This window comes from Drosophila serrata, unplaced genomic scaffold (genome assembly GCF_035046125.1).
Source record: "Drosophila serrata isolate PLE 108 unplaced genomic scaffold, ASM3504612v1 contig_376, whole genome shotgun sequence".
NCBI lineage: Eukaryota > Metazoa > Arthropoda > Insecta > Diptera > Drosophilidae > Drosophila > Drosophila serrata.
In genome coordinates this window covers 2,436,649-2,459,108 of record NW_028257274.1, presented here as the reverse complement: position 1 = coordinate 2,459,108, position 22,460 = coordinate 2,436,649, and the positions used below count along the sequence as shown (strand labels likewise).

At 38.4% G+C, this 22,460-nt stretch overlaps 1 protein-coding gene across 3 annotated transcripts in view; it reads left to right on the top strand.

Moving 5' to 3' along the window:
• Positions 1-21,576, top strand: part of hth (Meis homeobox homothorax) — a 206,354-nt gene extending 184,778 nt beyond the window's left edge. For all 3 annotated transcript variants that reach the window (XM_086839726.1, XM_086839725.1, XM_086839724.1), the window contains 4 exons: positions 8,507-8,655; positions 17,099-17,175; positions 19,602-19,660; positions 19,853-21,576. In XM_086839726.1, the coding sequence (XP_086695852.1) occupies positions 8,507-8,655; positions 17,099-17,175; positions 19,602-19,660; positions 19,853-20,013 (446 nt within the window). In that variant the 3' untranslated portion in view covers positions 20,014-21,576. The remainder of the gene's footprint in view (positions 1-8,506; positions 8,656-17,098; positions 17,176-19,601; positions 19,661-19,852) is intronic.
• The last annotated feature ends 884 nt before the right edge of the window (positions 21,577-22,460 follow it).

The following is a 22,460-nucleotide window of genomic DNA, read 5'->3' as shown; positions in this document are numbered from 1 at the left end:
AGAACACTCACACACGATGAGAGATATTTCAAAATGTAGCCGTGCGTGAGTGCGGGTCGGGTTCTGTGTGTGCCCCTCGCAGGCATTATAGGATTTAGTTTTCTTTTTCTTCTCTTTTTTTTTTCTTTTTTTTTGGTTTTGGGATTTCGATTTCTCACACGGGGCCAGGAGAGCAGAGTGTGAGGGAGTCGGGGGGCCTGGACCCGAAAGAAATGTGTAGAACATATTGTTGCTGTTTCTGTTGGGTTGCGTTTCCAAAGATTTCCTGTGAAATACTTTAAGCCCAGAGCCTCCAACTCCAACTCCAACTCTGGACTCCTCTGCGTTTCGGTTTCTGATTCTGATTCGGATTTGGTTTTCGATTTTTGTTTCATTTTTTTGTTCTTTCTGTTTTGGGTTAAACATACTTGAAATTCTTGTTTCAATTTTTTGGGCTTGGGGTCGTTTGGGGCTTCTCGCTTCGTAATTTAATACGCTTTCAAAATTAAGAGAAAAAAAATACACACACATCTAACAAAATATATCGATATGGGCCCCAAAGGTCACAGACAAAGATTCAAATTTTAAATTTAAAGGGGGAGGAGGAGGGAGAGTTGTCTATTTCGGGTATATTTCATTATTATTGGACAGTTGCCGAGCGTTTCAAAGATTCATTTCATCTGATCACATCTACCATCTAGATTCTTTTAGTTCTTTTTCTATTTTTTAATTTATGCCGTCTGTTATTTAACTTGATTTGCATATTCTCAAGCTGAGAAAAAAAATGGGGGAGAACTAGAAAACAAATTCAAGTTGTTTTTTGTGTTGGGTTCCGCGTTTTTCAATCTAATAAACCATTTTGTTAAGTACAATGCGAATTTTTTTTTTGCTTACCCTCCGGCTTGTCTTTCTTTCTCTCTCTCTTTTTGCATTCCCTATCTCTTTCTGGCCAGACTTTTCCCCTCCAAAATGGCCGACACACAAAATGGGGTAAACAGCAAGTACAGAGAGAGAAAAACAAGAGATAACCCAAAGGGAAAGGGAAAAACTACAGGAAATAACGAGGAGCAGCAGAAAAAAAAAAAAAATGAAAGCAAGCTAAAGTTTTCTTGTCTTCGTGTTTTCGTGACTGATGCGTTATAATTTTCATGCTGTTAAAAAAATAAGCATTTTCAGTGTGTTATTAAAAAAAACTAGAGGGAAGAGAGAGGGTCAGGGGTCTTATAAAACCAAGGAAGCTGAAGTAGAAGCAGAACATCCCCAATGTCTGGGACCGCCTTGAATTTGGCGGCGTTGTCTGCAATTTTGACGTCAGAAAAAATCAACTGCAGACATTTAACTTTTTTCTTTTTGTTTCCTTTGGGTTGTATTTTAATTTTTTTTGTATTATACTCTCCTTGTTGCTGTGTGTTAAACGAAATTACACGCTTATGAATTGCTTAATATCATGTAAGATATGGGGTTAAAACAACATGAAAAGGGAAAGGGTTCAGAGGCATAAAACGAAAAAAAGGAGAGGGAAATACATTGTATTAAAGGTAGAAATTAGGCGGAAGAAGGTTATATATACCATATTTAATAAAGAAAATATTAAAGTATTTTTTTTTTTAATTTCCACGAGAAATCCTTTAACTCATTTCATTGTATATTTTTGAGTTTCCTACTTAAAAGTATGCGTTTAGATTGTGTTATAGTATTTTTCATTATTTTTGTTTAGTTAAAAAGACTTCTAAAACCTATTAAAAGTCACCCCTAGTACACCTTTAAATCATATAAATTTATATCCTGGCAGGGTACTTTTCTTTTAATCAGAAGCCTGTTACACAGAGAAGGAGTCATTTCCGACCCCATAAATCATATATATTCTTGATCAGCAACAACAGGAGAGTCGATTTAGACATTTCAGAAAGAAAAAAAATATGTACAAATTTTTTCAACATTTTTGAAGGGGTTAAAAAATTCAAATTCTCAAAAAAAATTATAAAAATGTTTAATTCTTTTACATTTTAATTTGAGTAAGCAGTTTTATAAAGCTTATAAAAACTAACATAGAAAAGCTTTCCGAATTAAAATTGATGCTTTTTTGGCCTAGTTATGAGATCTTTAAACTTAAATTTCTCATATGAAAACATTGATAAATATCGATTAAAAGAATGCGAATAATTTAAGCTTAGTTATAATCAATTTCCGTTTCTAACCTATTTTTTAAATGCAATTTGCAGAGTATATAAATTTCAGCTTCCCAAAGTTAGCTGAGTTTCTTCTTTTTTTTATATTTGTCTCAAAAAGGTGTCAATGCGAGTGCATAAAGTAAAGTAATGAATACCCCGAGAACACCCAAAAACAAATTAAGCCCGTTGCCATTAATCTTCCAAAGCCAACTCCCTTGGTGGCAGATCAACTTTAGAGCTCTTCGAGAGTTCCTGTGTTGCAGCTTTATATGTATACAGATATATATATTCCGATATTCTGGCTCTGAGCTGGATCCAACCGGCAAGGCAAGGCAAGGTGAGATGCATTTCAACATGTCTCATAAATTCAAGCGGATTGAGCGCACCAAAAAATCTCGTTGTCTCCATTTGCATAAAGCTTAAAAAAAAGATAAAGAAACCGATTCCGAAGAGACAAAAAAACTACAGAGTTTCATAAATTTGGCAAATTTGACAATTATGCGCATTAATAATAAATAAAATTGACAATAATTGAATTTGAATAATTTGATTTTGCATATGGAGGAAGGAGAACGAGGAGGAGAGACTCCATCTCCATATGACTAATCTGCATAAAAGGCGGTTGCTCTGTCAGCTTTTTGTTTTTGCGCTCTTTCTTTGTAGGCGTGAAAACATGTGTTGGTTGCCATTTTTTGGCCTGGAATTTTAATAAACCGACCAATTTATATATATACTATATCCCTGTGGCAAGCAAAAGCCTATTGAATGAAACCAGCAAACAGCATGAGAACCCAAATCCAAAGAGTCCAAGGTGAACCGCAAAAATCCGTACGAAAATAATGAGGCATGAACATGTTGCAGCATCGCATCCCAGCAGCAGCAGCAACAGTGTTTTTTTCCTTGCTTATTATTATTATTTTTTATTATTATTTCCCATTTTTTTGTTTGGCAAAAAAAAAGAAGAAAAAACAATGCAACAAGCCGACAATGATGATGGTTGCCGGTATATTGCAGCGGATCACACAAATCCTCCATAAAAAGACCCCCTTCTATATATAAATATATATATATATTCTTGTATATATTTTCCAGTGTGTTTGTGTTTTTTGGCTGGTAAAGCCAAAAGCTAAAGCGGCTTTTGTGTTAATACTTCAAACTGTTTTTTGTGTACGCTGCCTGGGAACAGCAAACATGAATAAAAAAAATCACACACAAAAAATTGCCACAAAAATTGCTATTGACTTTGGAGTCTGGTATCCGCCATATGCCTGAAGAGCCCGTAGTTGTTCTTATTGACTTGTTGCCGGTTTATGGCGAATACGCGATTGGGTGATCCATCATCATTTTTGCGGCCTCCGATAATTTGCAGTTTATTCATCTTTTTACCCCCTCTTGCCCATCACAGGCACATGAAAATTGCCAGGGAAATCGAAATGGCCAAATGGAAAAACACTTGGCCAAGGGCCCCCACGAAATGTGAGCACACGGCATATAGTACTTAAAAAGCACATGAGAACTGGTATTACTGGTCAAACTACAGATTGCTTGAATTACAATTAAATATCAAATTTTAAAACCGACAACTTGAATATATCGATTTTCCATCACGATTTTTCTGCAAAAAGGATTTGTTTTGCCAATTTTTCTTTTTCATTTGCAAAACTACACTTCATAGATCATTGTCAGGGGATCGTGGCAAAGCTCAACTTGGCTGATTATTCAATGTATAATTAAGTCATTTTGCCAGTGTGCCACTTAAGCTTTATTAATTTGCCGATCGTATGCATATCACTTAACTAAAAAAAATAATAAAAACACGAAATGAATTGCTCGTGTTTATCACCAAGGCAGGGGGATTCGGTTGGAACGTTTCATAAACAATAAATGCCGGGCCATAAATCAGCCGGAGCTTGGGATGCTGGCTAATAAAGCGGGCTAACACCTCGGAGGTCTCACTTCTCGGGGGTCTCTGGCTTTCGAGTGTTTACTGTACAGCCACCCACTTGACAAGCTCTGGACGGATGAGCATGATGACGCCCTTTTCAGGGCTTTTGTCAGGCGTGCTTCTGTTTTTCTTGGGTTTTTTTTTTCATTCTTTTGTACCTCTTCTCTGGTAAATCTGCACTGGGAAAATTAATATTTAAATTTTAAAGTTTCCTAGAAAATTGTATTAGGTTTAGAGCTTCTAATAAATTCATTTTCTATGACTTAACTAGTTTTGTAATATCACTTTATATGCATTTGTTCTCTCTGATTTGCGCATGACATGCTTCATTTCAAGGTTTCGGGCACACTGTTATCTTAAATTGCATCACTAGCCATATTGGTCACACTTTTCTTGCAAATTTCTTTACATTTCTCCATAGAAAGCTTAATTTTCTCCCTCTGCATGAGTTTTTCTGGCATTTCTGGCTTTGAAGTGTTTGGCTCAAGCGCAGCTTCTTGGCCAACACTTGAGAGCCAACTCAGTCGAGTGTTTGGACTGCCGAGCTGCAGCTGACAAATGCTGAGGGGTTTCTTCTCATCTCATCTCATCTCTTCTCCTTCTTTTTTTATTTGGCCACCCAGCAAGCTGTTGGCTGATTTCTTTTGACATGTTTTGAATTCAATTAACGGGCCTAGACCGCGACTGCTGCTGCTGGTGCTGCTGTTTATTATCATATCGAGCAAAACTCAATTAGTTAGGCACCCTGAACGTAAAGTGAACAAAAGTCGAGTACTAGGCAAGCCGATGAGCTTAAGCAGACTTCCGCCATGTTGGCCGTTCCCATTGGAAAATGATTGACAGACGATTGGCATGGATTTGTATAAACAAACTGAAAAACTCGCACCCACCCAGTGGAAAATGGAAAGTTTTCTTACCATTCGGGGGTGTGGGAGGCAAAGTTTATTTAAAAACTAATTGAAAACTGCTACGATTTTCCCCTCTCTATCTCTCTCTCTTCTCTCAAGTAGTTGGGAAATATTTCTCCCTCGTTTGCCATTCGCTGGAAAAGCAATTCTGTTTGTTTTTGCTGGTGCTGCAGCTTGACGGGTTGGAAAAGTGCATTTTGTTATTGAATTTTATGCAGCCTGTTTGAGATGTACGAGTATTTTTTACTTATTGTGTGTCTGCTCAAATGGAATTTCGTATTGGAGAAAATATTCAAGAACTAATTGAAGTCACAGATGGGGAAAGCATTCTCTCTCTCTGTGTTGAAATCTTAATCAATCGGGCAACATTTCTAGACTGAAACTCGAAGCATTTTTGGGGGTTTTTGTCAGCTTTAGTCTATAATTGCATTCTGGGCGGGAAAAGCGGAAGGAAGGAAGGAAGAGAGGGAGAGAAGGAAAAGCCAGCAGGAAACTAAAAATGTTTTGTATGTCCGTATAAAGGAAAAATCGCAAAATTTACTGCAAATTGGAATTTTGCGCAATTGTAGAAGGCAAGGAAAGAAAGCAAAAAGAAAGTACAAAAAAACAAACATGAAAATGTGGCAAGCAGGATTGTTGGTTGCGAGGGTTTTCCTCCAATAATAACAACACACACACACACACATAGTATTTATATATATATATATATATATATATGTCTGTCTGCTTTTGCGTCTTGCATCCTTCGTCCTTTAAGCCAATAATAAATAAAAATGCTTGTGTGCCAGTGCCACCCACGAAAATTGCCCTGCCATCAAATTTATTTGCCCTCCGAAACGTCGGTGGAGCCAAAACTTATTGGAAATCTAGGGAGAGGAAAGTTGCATCGAGGCAACCCCATAAACTCCACCAAGTTATAGTGAAAATTAATTAAGTTTTGCGCTGCGCTTAACAATTCAATTAAAAAAAATGCAAGCGCCTTTATCGCATACAGCGAAAAGCACTTTGTGGAAAGAAAAAAAAAGCAGCAACAAACACACATCCTAATCGGTTTTCCCTTACCTTCCCTTCGAGTGCCCGTTTTTCAAGTGGCACAAGTGCTTTTGCACATCGTTATTATAACAATAATAAGCGCACCAGTAAAAGATTCAGCTCTGGCCAAAGATTAATTGTGGCCAGAGACCAGAGACCAGGGACTAGAGACGAGGTCTTCAGGGAAAGAGAAGAGGAAACAGAAATGGGAGCAGAAACTGAACCGAAAGTCGGCGTAAAGTGCAATCCACTTGAAGGAATTTACATATCACCAAGCAGATACCGCCGAAGAAGACTCCAGACCCCAGACAAGTCTCCCAGTCTCACCCAAGACCTGCATCTGCATCTTCCAAGTTCCTCTCCTGACCATGTTGCCAGGCAAATGCATTAATCAATTTCATGTTTTCTTAAGCGCGCGCCCGTCGCGATTTGAGTGCCTTCTTCCCTTTGGATTCCCCGATCTCTCCCTCTCTCTACCATATGAGTGGAATAATCAATTTCGAGGATCATAAACAACTTTTAATGAAGTTGTTAAGTGCCAGCAGCTAGTTTTTTTTTTTTTTTTTTGCTCTCCCTCTGCCAGCTAAAGTGCAGCTCACAGTGCTTGATAAGCTTGTGTAATGGACGCCTGCCTTCTTGGCTCTCTTTTGGCCAGATTTGGTTGGCCAACTCAACGCATTTCCATAATTGCTAAATTATGCAAACAAAGACCAAAAAAGGCGAGGCGCTAGAAAGGTTCCAACAAGTGATTGTTTTTGGGGAAACTTCTTTTGTTTCGGATTTTTTTTCCTTTTGGGTTTTTTTTTTTTTTTTTTTTGTACGTTTCTGGTAAATTAATTTTACAACTTTTCCGGTTTTGATGTTCCGCTGATTTGGTTAGTGACTCTGTTTGGACCTTAGAGTTTTCATTGGTTACTTATCTCGAGGGGAGAGAGGTCCAATTTCTTATTTGTTTAGCTTATAGGGACCTTAAAATATGTTTAATAATATAGATAGCTGGACATTTATAAAATAAAGTGGTTTTTCCTATAACTTTTTGAGTATTTAATAGCTTTAAATAGCTTTATTTGGTCACAATAAAAGGCAAGACCTTTCTCCATTTAAAAGTATTTTTAAATATCTATCTTTATCGCTCATTATTTGCTTAGAGGGTATCTTTTAGGTCTGTTTATTCTCATTTGAATTTCCTCAGGTTTTCTGTTTGGCTTTTCTTTATATATTTTTTTCTTGGTCCGCTGCCATCGGGTTTTGTTTTATGACTCGTTTGGAAAATCCCCTCACACCCTTTTCCACTGACCTGACCACTCGCTAAGCGAACGTCTCCATCGGCGACTAAATTAATCAAAACGAACTTCCGGTTTACGCAAAATGGCGTGAAGTCTGCCACCATGGAAAAGGAATGAATGTGTTTGGATATATATATATATATATATATACAAAGTCTGGTGGCTACTGTGTGTGAAAATTAATGAATGAGTTAACTGAAAAATTAATGAAAAGCAGGCAAAGTGAAGGTGGAGCGAAAGCAAATGCCAAAGGTGTTGTGCAAAAGATAAAGCATGGAAAATTTATGAAGGAATTAGAGGCCGAACCAAGTTGTTCAAGACATTCATAGGCGACTCGCGCCTTGGTTGGGCAATATTTGTTTTGGGCCAAAAAATCTGATGATCATCGTCATCATCATCATTCCCACCATCATCATCATAGTTGTGAAGGAGCGTGAAATTATGCAATCTATGGTATATATGTATGTATGTAGAGAGTTTTGGGCCCCGGGGTCTGGTTTATTTTGTTTGCATGTGCGCAGCGATTCGGGCTTCCTGTTTGCTGGCATTTAAGTTACTTAAGTGTAACTAAAACTTTAAGTAAACACACAAATAACATACTTAATATTAAACAAAAATATACAAAGTCCCAAGAAGGGAGAGAGAGATCCACATCCCGGGTGATGATGATGATGAAAAGGAAAACATAGCCTCGGCCACAGGCGGAAATGCTTGGCCCCGGAGGCAAACAAAAGATAAAAGCCTGGAGGAATTTAAATTAACCAAAAATTATGCACGAACATTACCAAAAGCTAAAGCAAAGTCCAAAAACCAAAAGGCAAATCCAAAAGCCTAATGCTGATGCTGTAGCTGAAGCTGAAGCTGAAGCCGGCAGCCCTGACAAATATTAATTTTGTTTATAAACAAGTCTTGGACCTGCACTCCCAAACAATGTCATCCATATGATTATCGTTACGGCCAAGTCGAGTAATTTTATGCCCACTTGACAAACAGCCATAAACCAGAACAGCAAACACAGAAGTTGTCTTGCGAGATGGTTTTGGGTTTTAGGTTTGGGTTCGAAATCGGGATTGGGATCGGGGGTTATAGTGTGTACGAGTGTGTGTATATATGACAATATTGACATAGGCCTAGCTCTGTTCTAAATACAAAATTTTCATCCACATTTTCCATACTTTTTTCCAGGTGATGCCAGCAATGCCAGCATAGGTAGCGGCGAGGGCACCGGCGAGGAGGACGATGATGCGAGCGGCAAAAAGAACCAAAAGAAACGTGGCATTTTCCCAAAAGTAGCAACCAACATATTGAGAGCGTGGCTGTTTCAGCATTTAACGGTGAGTACACCCACACCTTACATTTTCACCTGCCTACAAGAGTAGCGAAATACTATAGAGTAAGGGAATACCGAATGGCCAATGGCTTCCCGGCACGTCACAGATCTTATCGGAATCTCGGTGGGAATCTCTGACTGGCTGGGGCTAGGGGCTTAGCCCCACCTACAAACCACTGAAACTAGAAGCTAAACCAGCCCACAGTCGGTTGTTGCTAACTGATAAGGGTTTTAGTCAAGCTACACTAGGGGAAAATAATGTGAAATAAATAGGAAAAGTCAAGGAATAATAAAGAAAATAACTTAAATTAATAAATTATAAAAACGTTCTATCAAAGCCAAGCCCAAATATCAAGCTAATATAATAAGTAACTTTACCCGCAGTATACCAACTTGAGAATTATAAATGAAGTAATGAAGACGAAAGCTACAAACAATTTTTACAATTTCGATTTAATAACTAAATTCCTCACATAATCATTTCTATAACCTTTCTCTCAGTGCATGTATTGTTTTATTTTCGTTGTATTTTTTTTCCAACGTGCGCCAGGTTGATAAGATTACCGCATGGGCTCCCAATGAATGGCCTGCGTCAATGGGCGGCACAGATAGGGAGGGAAAATGCGACCCAGAGTGGGAGGGAAAACCAGCCCAAGAGTGGGAGGGAAAAGCGGAACAGTAGGGGGAGGTAATAGCGGTAGGGAAAAGCCGAGGAAGGGAAAAAAGAGGGCGAGAAAACGAGCCTGTGCACGATGATGTAAACGATAGCAGTCCGGGGAGGCGCCATTGGAACCTTGATTATATGGCCATTAGGGTGGGATATGCAAACAAGATTGTGGTGTGTGTGCCTTGTACTTGATCAGCCTGAAGTGGGGGAAATCTCTTACCAACCAGACACACTCAATCGCAGTCCATTCAATCGGCCTAAGCATCCATTTAGCCATTCAGCCATTTAGGCCAAAGAAATACCCTTTCGGACTTCTTTGACCGGTCATCGCGTCCAATTAGATTTCCATTTTTGGGGCCATCAAAGTGCTAGCCTTAAACGGCCTCGAAATGTGGCACTAAAAACAAATTGCCAATGGCAATAACTATAAGAAACTGCAGTTCAAAGTTCCTTTTGCACAAACGGAAGTCCAGTCCCATTCAGCGGATGTGTAATACAAATAAACAGATTTGTTATGCGCCACTTTATGTTAAGCAGAGGGATGCAGGAAAAGCCCAGTCACAAAAAAAAAAAACAAAATATAAAGAAAGGGGAAAACCCAAGGTGGTCAAGTACACATAAAGAGATTTCTCAAGTAGAGAATAACGGAAATAAACTAAACAAAGGTGGGAAAATATTTCCCAGCAACTTAAGCATTTGTAGATATTTATTTAAAAACGGAAAAATAATCTCTTGTTTATATATATTTACAAATATAAGTATGAATTTTCCAATTTCCTTGCTCATTTCTCCAAGTGCAAGGGTTGGACCTTGACTGCGGCTTAGGAAAACCCCCAAACAAAACTATAAGATTTTATACCGGATGGGTCAACTACGTTTTTTGGCCATTAGTTTTTCGGGGCAAGGGATTTTCTATTTTTTTTTTTGTGAGTCTGCTGGTTGTGCTGCGTATGTAAAATGATAGAAATCTTAATGGAATTCCGTAACCGAGTGTGTGTGTGTGTGTGTGGCCAAAGTTAACGACCAAAAGCTGACCAGCGCGATAAGCCAGCGAATCGGAAATTAAAGTTGAGGCTGCGTTTCTAGAGAAGCGTTCTTCTTTTAGTCGTTTTAAAACGGCAGCAATTTCAATTCCAACCCCTGGAACTGGAAAGTAAAGTAAACGGAAGAAGCATTAGCCCAGCCACCCCCATTTCCCGACTCCCCCAACACCCCCACACCCTCGGTGACATTGATGAATTGCCGTTTAAATCAGCGCATCACTCATGTTTGCCCAGCGGCAGCGTCTCGTCTTTCCACAGCCACATCCACATCCTCGTCTACATCCTTGACTGACTCTGTTGTACCCTGGGCTTAATGCCATTAACAGTTTTTCAACGCATTAGGGAAATTGTTTTTCTTTTACGCCAAGAACCTGCGTTCGAAACTTTAATTTTGTATTCAAAAGCCTTCGATTTGGGTTCGGGGATAATGCAATGTTTGCCAATTTGATTTATTGGTGAATGTCGAGGTTGGGCAATCGGAATAATTAACTGACAGACAAAAGTGTCGATGAGTGATATGTTTATTGGAAAGACTTACTTTGAAGTGGAGGAGAAAAATAAAAGAGAAAATGGTCATTGTTATAATAGGAGTTTAATTACCAATGACATGCACAAAGATGAGAGTTTTAGAGACTTGTAGAGACATTATACTTCGTATTAGTATAAATATCCAAACTGACCATCCTTTGGAATTGATCTAGAAGTAATACTTTAAGTTTTCAGATCATAAGCTTTAATAACACTGAAAGTAATCGTATGCGAAGTACATGTTTTAACTATTTCATTAACTTTCCTTAAGTATCATGTTAAAATAATTATCCAAACTGAAATTTAATACTCATACATTGCTAGCTTTTGCTGTAGTTCAAAATAATCGTTAAAAATCAGTAGCTAATACAATAAAGTGACAACATCAGAATCGCTTTTAGTAAGTCGCATAAGACTCCCAGTTTGGAGACCTCAAATAAGACCGCAATGATGGTGCTAATGAAGTGCATTGCATTCCCGATTTAAAAGGAGGGGCGTTGTTGTTCCAAGAGGGGGGGCTGGGTTAACTGACTGGCCAACCAAAAAACAAAAGGCAGACTGGCGGCAACATTGAGGGCATTGCATGGCGGCGGCCTGATGTTGTTGCTGGTTGCCATAATTATGGCAGGCGCGCGAATATTTTGTTTACATTTGGCGCGCATTGCAGACAGCCAGCAACAACAGCAACCAAGGCAACGAAGCAACACCAACAACAACAATTACACCAACACCAACAACAACAACAACAACAACAACAACAACAGCAAATGGCACAACACCAACGGCACAAAAAAAAGTCTCATTTCGCGTGCTCCGCCTACTCGAGCACACATGTGTGTGCGCCCATATGCCCCAGGTCCGTTCCCGTTCCCATTCGCATTCTCATTTTCTCATTTCGACCCCCTCTTCCGCCTTCCTCTTAACCCATACCGCCGCCTCTGCCTTTAACCCTCTCTGGCATGCAATTTTCTTCCGGCTGTCTGGCGTTGCTGTTCTGCTTTTTGGGCCTACGTTTTAATGTTGCCTTGTTGCTGCCTCTGCTGCCTCGTTGGTGTTGCAACTTGCAACCCCCGAAAAAAAAAATATATGCGCAAAGCGCGAAATGTTAAGCCATGGCAAAATGGCCAAAAGGAAGCCATAGCCGAGAGAGAGAGACGGACAAGAGAGGGGTTAAGAAGCGCAGAGCCGAGGGGTTAACAACAGGGGCAGGGCAGTAGGTGCAGCAAGTCGCGGTGAAAGAGTTGCATTGTTGTCAGCGAGTCATGTTGCAACGGCGCTTAGTGTGTGGCATATTTTGAAGAAATTTACAAACAAGGCGACAATGAAATGCACTTCTTTAAAGTAAAGAAAATTGGAAAACTGATGAAAATAAATTGAATATTAAAAGAAATATAATATTTTCTTAATGTTAACATAACTACAATTAAAATGTAAGAACAACTTTGGATTTTGCCCTTTCAAACAAATGCCCCTCTTCTAAGAATTTTCCTTCTTACTTGTATTTAAAATATTATATTTTATGTATTTGCAATACATTCTTTTCTGACTTTCAAGTATCTCAAAGACTTCTCTCAATTACTTTTCTGGGCCTCAAGCATTTCCCAATTAAATGTGAGACAAAAGTTTCTTTTTTCCAACCTCCCCCCAAGATCCATGCCTTTATGCATTTCCTATTCCAGTTCACGACCTGCCAAGGCGTAGGGCATCTTCATAACTTTATAAACCTCTTTTCCGCAACGCTGCAAATTATAATGATTTCTATTTTTTCCCTTTTCTAGCCTTTTCCTACAGAATATAGTTTGAGGATGGGGGAAGAGCCTTGCGATTAGTGCCACGGCTGGCTATGGTTCACCTTATCAACGGGGCTTTCAGAAGGGGGAAAACACACTCATTTGGCTTTGTTTAGACTGGAAAAAATCTTCATAATGGCCAACAGTTGCCTTTTCTTCGCTGTGGCAATGCAATTTTCGCGGCTGCAATTTGCTGCCATCGTTGTTGTTGGTGCTGGTATTCGTTGTTGTTGTTGGTGTTCGTTGTTGCTGTTGTAGCTGCAGCAGTTGTTGCAGTTGTTGGTGTTGCTGTTGTAGCCGTTGGCTTGTTTCACAAATGGCGTCGCATTTGGCGTTGTTAATGGCGTCGGCATCGCTGGCATCGCTTGGTTGCTTGTTGGGTCTTTACGTGTGTGGAAAGCATGCACTGAGAACAAAAGTTTCTACTTATATGGGACAGATTTTGTTTTGTTTTTGCAAACATTGGAATAATTTTGATTCGATTTTAGAGTGGTTCTCTTTCTAGTTGAAAACAAACATTCTAAACATTCCAACTTCTTCATAAATCAGTGCTTCTGCATTTGTAAGATATGTTATTCCTTATTGGTCACACTAAATTCATTACAAACCTTTGTTAGATGGTCAGACTATAAAGAACACTATAGACGTAAACTATAATGAAATAAATGCTTTGCTTTTGATCTAAATACATATCATCAACATGCACATCCTTTGGAATTCATTAAAAATACTTCTGGTGTATAATTTAATTTTATACTCATTTTTCTCTCAGTGCTTTTGATGAGCAGGGAGGTGAAAAGCAGTAAAAGGGGGCGCAGACTTCTTGGGCTTGTTGTGCCATGTGTCACGGCGTTGCAGTCATGTTGACATCATTGGGCCCGGGTCCAATGAAAGGGGTCCTCCTCTCGCCTTGTAGGCCTTGGTGGCCCCCGCCACTTGTCAGCAGGGGGAAAAGGAGTGGGCACACCCCCTTTTCGTACCACCCTCTCCACACCCCCCTACCCATCTCGTGCCGCCGCCCATGTGTGTGCGATGATTGTTTTAAATTCATTTGCCAAGTTTAAATAAACACACAACAAAGTGAAAATATGCTGGCGAAAAAGTGGAGCGAGTTAAGTTGCCACAGGGACACAAGACAGCAGAAATCAGAGAAGTGAGAGAGATAGAGAAGCAGAAAGAGACGGCAAACATACGACATGGCAAAAGCAACTTAAAGGCGTGACAGTAATTAATTATTTTGTCGTATGGTAAATTAATAAACCAAATGGACTTTGTTTCTACTTGACATGTTATGCACTGCTCTCTGCATCTGTATGCATTCCTATCCCTATGAGTGTGTGTGTGTATGTGTGTTTGAGTGCGAAATGCATAATTGCTTTCATTAGTCTAATTGGTGCAACAAAGTGCAGCTGAAAGAAAAACGCTTAAGCAGACAGAGACAGAGCTGAGGCAGCTGTAAAGGGAAGGGAAGCCATTGCTCTGGGGAGCAAAAAGCGTAGGCGTTGAAAGAAAAGCTCTAGCAAAATGATATATATATATATGGATATGCACTCCTGATCCCTGAAGAGTTGGGACAAGTCAACGAACTTGACCTGAGCTCCTCAGAGCCATCGCAAACAAGAGGTATTTATATATGGAAATATGCAAAAGGATTATCTCCGGACTTGGGGCGAAGTCTGTTGTATTTTTAGTTAGTTGAGAAATCTTTCTGTCTCTTTAAATTACTTACTGAGCGGTGTGAAATTCTTGTACTTCTTTCACTTTACACCTCCAGAAGTTATTTGTTCTTTGTGTGGGGAAATACTCACCTGAAATACAGAAAGAAAATAAGAAAAGATATATAGCTTTGTGTGAAATATATATGCTTAAATATTTTATATGTATTTTAAAGGATTAACCCACATTTCTGTTAAGGTTTTCATTGATTTATAGCCTAGCGGGTGCTTTAATTTATTAATAACTAAGCGTCAACTCTTAATTCTTGCAGAAACTTGGTATTAATATTAAAAATGTCCCAAAGAAGATGTAGTACATTCTTGAAATGTTATAAAGAAGATATAATACTTCAAATAACAATTTCGTTTACTTAAAAATCAATGTTAACACTTTGTATTTATTGTGCTCAAATATTAAACCAAGAAATCTTTAGTTTCCCATCAACAAATGTATACATCTTACTAAAAACTTTAGCAAACTTATCCCTAACTGAAAATAAACTTGTATTTGCTGACCATAAAATCTAAAATATATGTTATTTCCCAAAATTTTCTTGGCTACCTTAATTATACCCCGTTGGCAATCCATTCTTTCTACCATTGACAACCACAAAGTTGTCCCTGCTATGGCCAGATGTCTGCTATGGCATCAAATCAATAACAAGCTTTTCCACCTGCATCTGAGTAGCACTAAACCTCCTCTCCTGCCCCATTTTAGATTCTGGGGGGGCGGAAAACCATCTCTGTAAATAGATGTGCGCCACAAAGTATGCTATAAATTCCATTTTAATTTACCTGCATGTAATTTATGCCTTCTGACTTCTTGAACATTTTATATATATATGTATAAGGACGAGCGGGTGTGCAGGATGTGAGGAACATGGCCATTGGCATGTCCATTGTATTTACATGGCTCCCTACGTTTATTTGTCAATACGCAAATTTCATATAGTATTTGGTATTTGGTAGCTAGTAGCTACATACCTCTCCCAGTGTCTCTGTCTCGTATTTGTTGTTTGTCCGTGGTGCGGGCGTGTCAGGCTGAAAGTCCTGGCCTCGACAGGACAGCAAACAAATATTGCTGGCGGCGGGGCAGGACAGGACAGGACAGAACAGAACAGAACAACAGGACAGCGGCTAAAATTTATTAAACACAAACAATAAGGCAAATGCATTTAAGGAGCCAGAGTCAAGTCGGGGCCAAGCCAAGTCAAGCCGAGCCAAGCCAAGCCTTTCTGTGTGCAGGACAACAACGGCAACTAAATTGCATTACACACAGGACATGTACAGAGAGGCCACAGACAGACGCAGACCAAGGCAAGGATGTGCAGCGTTGCACATTTCGATTGGGATTGGATACGGAGACCCCGCCTTATACAACATATAACCTTCAGGCCATGTTCATGTGTGTGTATATATATAAATGACAGTTCATATATTTTTCCTGGGTCCTACGTAAATTTCATAGCAATTGCATTTGCCGAATGTCCTGCTCTTGTACTCTTGCACAATCACAATTATCGAAAGGACGAGACGGGTGACGAGTGCCAAAAAGCTGGAAACGCCCACAGCTGCCGGAAACGATTGCGGCTGGCTGAGAGAGAGAGGGTTAAGTACAAAAGACTTCGCTCCTGGCTCCTTCGTCCTGTGCTCCTTTCTACCATCGAGCACGCGCACAAAAATATTATACCGAGGGGCGAAACAAAAGCCAAAATCCATTTGACACGGACTTCCGCCAAACAGAAAGGTAGCAAAGAGATCCTTAGAATACATTTTTTGACAGCAGCCAGGTGAATGGTTAGATCCTATTTTTTTTAAAACCTTTTTAACACACAGGAAAAAATTTAAATTAAGTATTCAATATATTTAAATATTTAAAATAGTTTTTAAACTATTTCTTAGAGGTATTTGAGATACAATAAATAGGTTTTTGTTGAAGAAACATTTCTTAATTAGTCAAAATCTCATTTTCCTCAAACTTATAATGCTTTTTATGTTAAATAATTTAACGGCTTTCCCCGTTTTCTCCCTGTGCATTATCCCCGAAAACAAGCATTAATAAAGTGAATTTGTGCTACAGATCGAAATCATTGAGTCAACACAAAGTGCACAACAACTAAGCAAATAAAACAAATTGTAATAAGCGCCAGGGCCCAAGTCCCGGCGATTAGATTAGCTGCTGGCCATCGCGAGTGGGTTAAGGCAGTAGTAGTGGTAGTAGTTGGGCGTGTGTTAAAAGGGGGAGTGGCACTTTCACTTTAGTCAAAAACTATTTACTCATTGACGCCACTGTGTCGGCGGTTCGACTGCAAGATTTATGGGGGAAGTGGACGACTCCCCTTTTGTTTGTTTGCCCATTTGGCGCTAGACACGCGCTATCCAATGCACTACCGAAAAAATACAAAAAAAAAACCCTCTTCTCTAGTAATTGAGGACACTGCTGAGTGGCACTGCTGATAAGGCAAAGGCAACTGCAACTGATAACAGTCACCCAAAAAAAAAAAAAAAAAAAACTACTGCCTTTCAAGTGCAGCCAGCGGGGTTGACAGGTTCCCATTCGATTTTATTGCTGCCATGATTGATCGATTGTTTGGCCAGTTTTTTGGTAGATAGATTGTAAATTTTGTACCCAGCACAAACTCACATTTGATTTTCATTCAAATAAACCAACTTATTTAATCATATTCTCTGTTATTATTTACAGCATCCCTACCCATCCGAAGACCAGAAGAAACAATTGGCCCAGGATACTGGCCTAACGATACTGCAAGTGAATAATTGGTAAGTGTAGATCTATCTAAGATGCATATCACTTAAGTATCATATACACCAAACATCATAATATGTTTAAAGATGCCTCTAAGGCTGTCCATAACTCACACACTTTATTTGCCATCCAAAAACCCGAAACTAAAAAGAACCAGAGCAGACAACCAAAGCCAGGTTAAATTTACAAGGCAACCCACGCCGAGGAAATAGAACCTGCCTCCAAGGAGGTGCAAAAGAATGTGGCCAAAACAAAGTTATGGGCCTTGTTACCTGCCTGAGCAGGGGTTAGAGGAGATAGGCAGACTCAAAACTGGTAACTGGTAACTGGGAAATGGAAATCCTAGGATACCAAAGTGCATTAGGCATCTGACTACGGCAACTTCATCAAATTTTGCACATTATGCGACAGCCGGCAGAACCTGACACTCGACTGCAGACTAGGCTATACAGAGAGATACACGAAGATATACATTCGGACTTGGATCTTGGACTTGAACTGAGATGGAAAAGCTTGGTGGCAAGTTAAAAGCGACTGCTGAATCTTTTATGCAGTTCGAGGAATGCTTTTAAGCCGGGAGACAGGGACATGGACATGGACAGGGATAGCGAGTCCGAGACCGAGGCCAAGACCGTGGCCATAATAAAATCCGGGGAGAAATGTGTGAGAGCTGCTCCTGCTGGCAGGCACTCAGCTCAATTAAATTGAATTTCGCGCTCACCGAAGCACATTGCAAATTAACAAATAGTGGCCAAAGGACCTTCTGTCCTTCCGATTCGCTTAGGCACGCAACGTTGCGTTACCAGCGAACGACCAAGGACCAAGGGCCAGGGGAAAAATCCTGGGGAAGTAGCAGAGAAAATAGGAAAATAAAATGTTGACACTTTTGGTTATTTATGGGAGAAAAAGCGACACCTTAACGGGAGGATTTCCAGGACTTGTCTAATCCTGGGGGACCCAACAGAAATACTCTCTAAATGTGTATTTATTTTGCGCAATTTGAGGCAGAAAAAAAAAGAAAGAAAAGCAAACTCAGGCCTAAGACGAAGGCCATTCAAATGACCACCAGAACACCAGAAGCCCTCTGGAGCAAGTCCATTAACACCCAATAAGATGGCCCGAGACAGCAAAAGTAACTTTTGGTAATCGAAAAAGTTTCACTTTCTTTTTGCAAAAGAACTTTTAAATATTAACGCTTAGTTACAGCTGCAGATGGAAAAGTTATAATTATTATGGCTTAAGTACATAAATAACTCGGGCAAATCTCTCACTCTCTTTATAAGACACTCTGCCCTGCAGAGAGATAGCTCTATATAGCTGAGATATCTCCAATTTCTCATATATCCACCCAGAACTGCAATCATTCCAATCAACTGAGCATTGGCCAGCGGGCAAATCGATTTGCAGCTTACAAACGAGAGGCTTGCTGTTCCTGAAAAAGAAATATATATATAAGAAATCTCTAGAACGGAACTCCAATTCCATTTTGTCGTTTTGATAAACGATTTCAGGGCGTTGCAACAATTTCCGCCCTAAAATGAGCTGAAATCAGGGAGCAGAGAGAGATGAGACTGAGCTCCAAACGAACTGCAAATTGAAAAGTCAAAACGAGGGCGAGGCACTTTTTGAAAAGGAGTTGAAGTTGGTGGGGCTTTGAAAGTGCATTAACCTCGGCCTAAACTTGAGTTTTTTGGCTAATGCGAGTAGCTTGGCACTGGCACAAAATGATATAGAAATATATTTAAAGCATTTCTTTTGAAGAAAGGTCTGAAATTCAACTGTATATAATTTTTTCAAGTGCTTTCTGTAAATGATTCCCTCTGATGTTTTTCCTTTTCCCTGTTTGATGTCTCGTTTTTTTTGTGCCTGGTTTAATATATATTTTTTTTAAAGGCCGTGTCAAAGTCTGTGGGTAACATCGTCGCCAGGCAAGTGACTGTCACTCTTTGCTCTGGCGGCTTTTTGCTTTAATCATTTTCCTCGTTTTGTCTTTGGATTTTTTTTTTGGTTTGTAGTTTTGTGGTATTGCCACTGATCCTGCGGATCAACTCTGCTCGCTGGCTGCTTATTATTTCTTATTGCATTTATTAAACGACAATCATAACCAAAGTCGGCATGGCCCATTGATCTGGCCCCGTTGCAAGGGCCACAAAAAGTGTGACTCTCTTGGAGATTTGGTTTGGTTTATGGCTAAGTTGGCCACATAAAGCACCGGCATTTGGCTCCCGGCACAAATCCCGTCCAATTCATGCATAATTCATGTCTTGTTTTCGGTTGTGTTTAATTAAAAGAGGTTTACGGAGCAGCAAATAGAGCGAAGGGGTTTCTTTTAGTAAGAAATATAAAGATCGAGATACAGATTATAGATTTATATATTTTTCAGATTTATTTCTTAAGAAAATTCTTATTAATCAACTTATTTTTCCGTTTCCTCTGACAGGTTTATCAATGCACGGCGAAGAATTGTCCAGCCAATGATTGATCAATCCAATCGAGCAGGTAACTATCATTCTAGACCCTTGAAAAATATCCATAACTATGAAATATGCGATGATTTAGTTAAGAACTAAGTGGGGTTGCTCCAACCCCACTTACTTTTCCATAACAATAATCCATTACGAAAAAACGCAATTTCTAATTATGTGCATCTTTTTCTTCTCTTCTTTCTTTTTCTTGGTGACTCACTTACAGTTTATACACCGCATCCAGGTCCCTCCGGATATGGCCATGATGCCATGGGTTACATGATGGACAGCCAGGCGCATATGATGCATCGTCCGCCCGGTGATCCTGGCTTCCATCAGGGCTATCCGCACTACCCGCCCGCCGAGTACTACGGCCAGCACTTGTAATCCTTGTAATTCAACAATTACGCAATGGAAGCGAGATCAAGCCAAAATCATAGCTTAAATTTACTACCAACCTACCAACAACTGGAAGAGAGGAGCTGAACAAACAAAAATAAATATATATAAAAAAAAAACACCTTAAAAATATTAAAAGAGAAAGCTAAATCTGAAAAGGAGCTGGAGCTTCTGTCCAATTCAATCCCAAAATGCAATATCAGTCATGTAATTCACAACAACAACAACAAACAGCAACTGTAGTAAAATGATATTAGCTAAGCAACAACAACAGCAGAGGAACATCAACAACAACAACAACAACACCAGCAGAAACTACAACAAATTTAAAAAACAAGAAACAGAAATTTTAAAGAAACTATTTGTGTATACCTAAAAGAGAAAAACATAAATAACAAAATGGGAAAAGTAAAAAAACAAGAAAAGATATTTATGCATAAACAAAAATGAAACGCTTAGCTATAAGTTAAATAAACAAAATAAAACCAGAACTCACACACTCTCAAAACACACACACACACAGAGACAGACAAATTGAAATGCAAATTTTTATGTTCGAAAGCTGCGAAACTAAAATTTTAAAGCATGAATTTAGGCGCCAACCCCAAACAAAAATTTAAGCCACTTTTGAATAAATTTTATAGTTTGAATTTAGAATAAAAAAACACACACAGCCCCCGAGTTAAAGTGCAGCCAGAAATTCGATAAAAGTTTGAATAAAATATATAAATTTAATTTGTGAGAATGTTTTGCTTAGTTCTTAGTTTCATTTTAGTTTTATGTAACAAGTCAGTTTGTTTTCTATATATACAACCCTACGCATACGTATATATATATATGTATATGTACATACAAAAACAAATCGATAAAGGAAACACTATATATATTACGTTTTAGGCAATAGGATCCTTATAACTATCCCCATCCCTTACCCCTACCCATATCCTTACTATATATAACCTACATTTAGATGATTAATTTAAATAAATTGAATTGTTTTCTAATTTTACGCCTTGCATCACTTAAGTAAAAACAAAAATGGAATTTAATTTTTACAAAAAAAGAAAAGATAATGAAAAGAAAAGGAAAACTATGATTTGAATGGAATTTGTTTTAAAGATTTTTTTAAAGAGCGTGCGGATTTTGTAGTATTATTTTCCAATTGAAGCACATTGGCCCGATTCAAATATATATATTAATATATATATATATATATATATATATGTATGGATTTTATGCGAGATACAAAACAATACGATACAAATAATGGCATAGGCATATATATACATATATATACATAGCTCTGAATATGTATACGTAATATTAATAATAAATTATGCTTACGTTTAAACTGTACTTTTATTTATGTATTCTAATTTGTATGCGTTAATCCTTAGTTAACTATTATTATTATTATTACATTTACTTAATTAATGATTTAAATTTAACTAATTCAAAAAAGAAACACCGAGCAAGAGAATAGAATTGTACGAAGATGATTGATGAAAACAAACATGAAATGCATATATGAGAAAATATTTGAAAAAATAACCCATTTGTTTGTGTTTTTATTTTGACTTTTGGTTTATGAAAAATATAATTTTCTTACAGCGGGGCTTTATGATTTTATCGAAGATAAACCTGAAGGAAGAGATATATCTCCAAGAGATATATATCTCCCTCAGTAAGGATCAACATTATTTCCATCTTTTGGCAAACATGCGCCACATGCTAAGGAACTGAATTGTATTTACATTGCTTGTGAATCTGATTAATCTTAAATGGTAACGAATATACGTAATTGCAGAGGGCAACAAATCGAACTTTAAGTATTCAGTTTTTGGAATTTATTAACTATTAGTACGAACACGATTGACGGTGTACCTAAATAGCAAAACAAGATGGATTATTTAGCCTGAACTTGAGCTTCTTTTGCATCATACATTTCTTTGGCAGACACACATCTACTACTTACTTACATCTATGAACTACACTCGAAACAATCACTCGAAGAAAACAAAAAATGTATACGAACTTCTCTAAGAATCCCCCGAAGAATGAAAAAATTAATCTTATGCGAATTTTTTGCACCTTTAACGAAGCGAAGCGATAAATTTATTTACAAAACAATTTGCTAAACCACAGTAATTGAGAAATTGTAATTGAAATTGAACATTTTCACAATTATACAACAGAAAACTATACGATATACGAGTACGAGTACGCATCGCTAGTAATTTATTAGACTATATATATATATATATATAGAGTAGTTAAATAATCAACACAACAAACCATTGACTTGAGAAACGTTTAAACGCAAATTGTACAGAACGCCTTAAATGAGAAAACCAGAGAGGAGTGGAAGGAGGAACGAATGATGTATACGAGTCTATATACAGAACATAAACTAAACATAGTTATACCTAACTAAA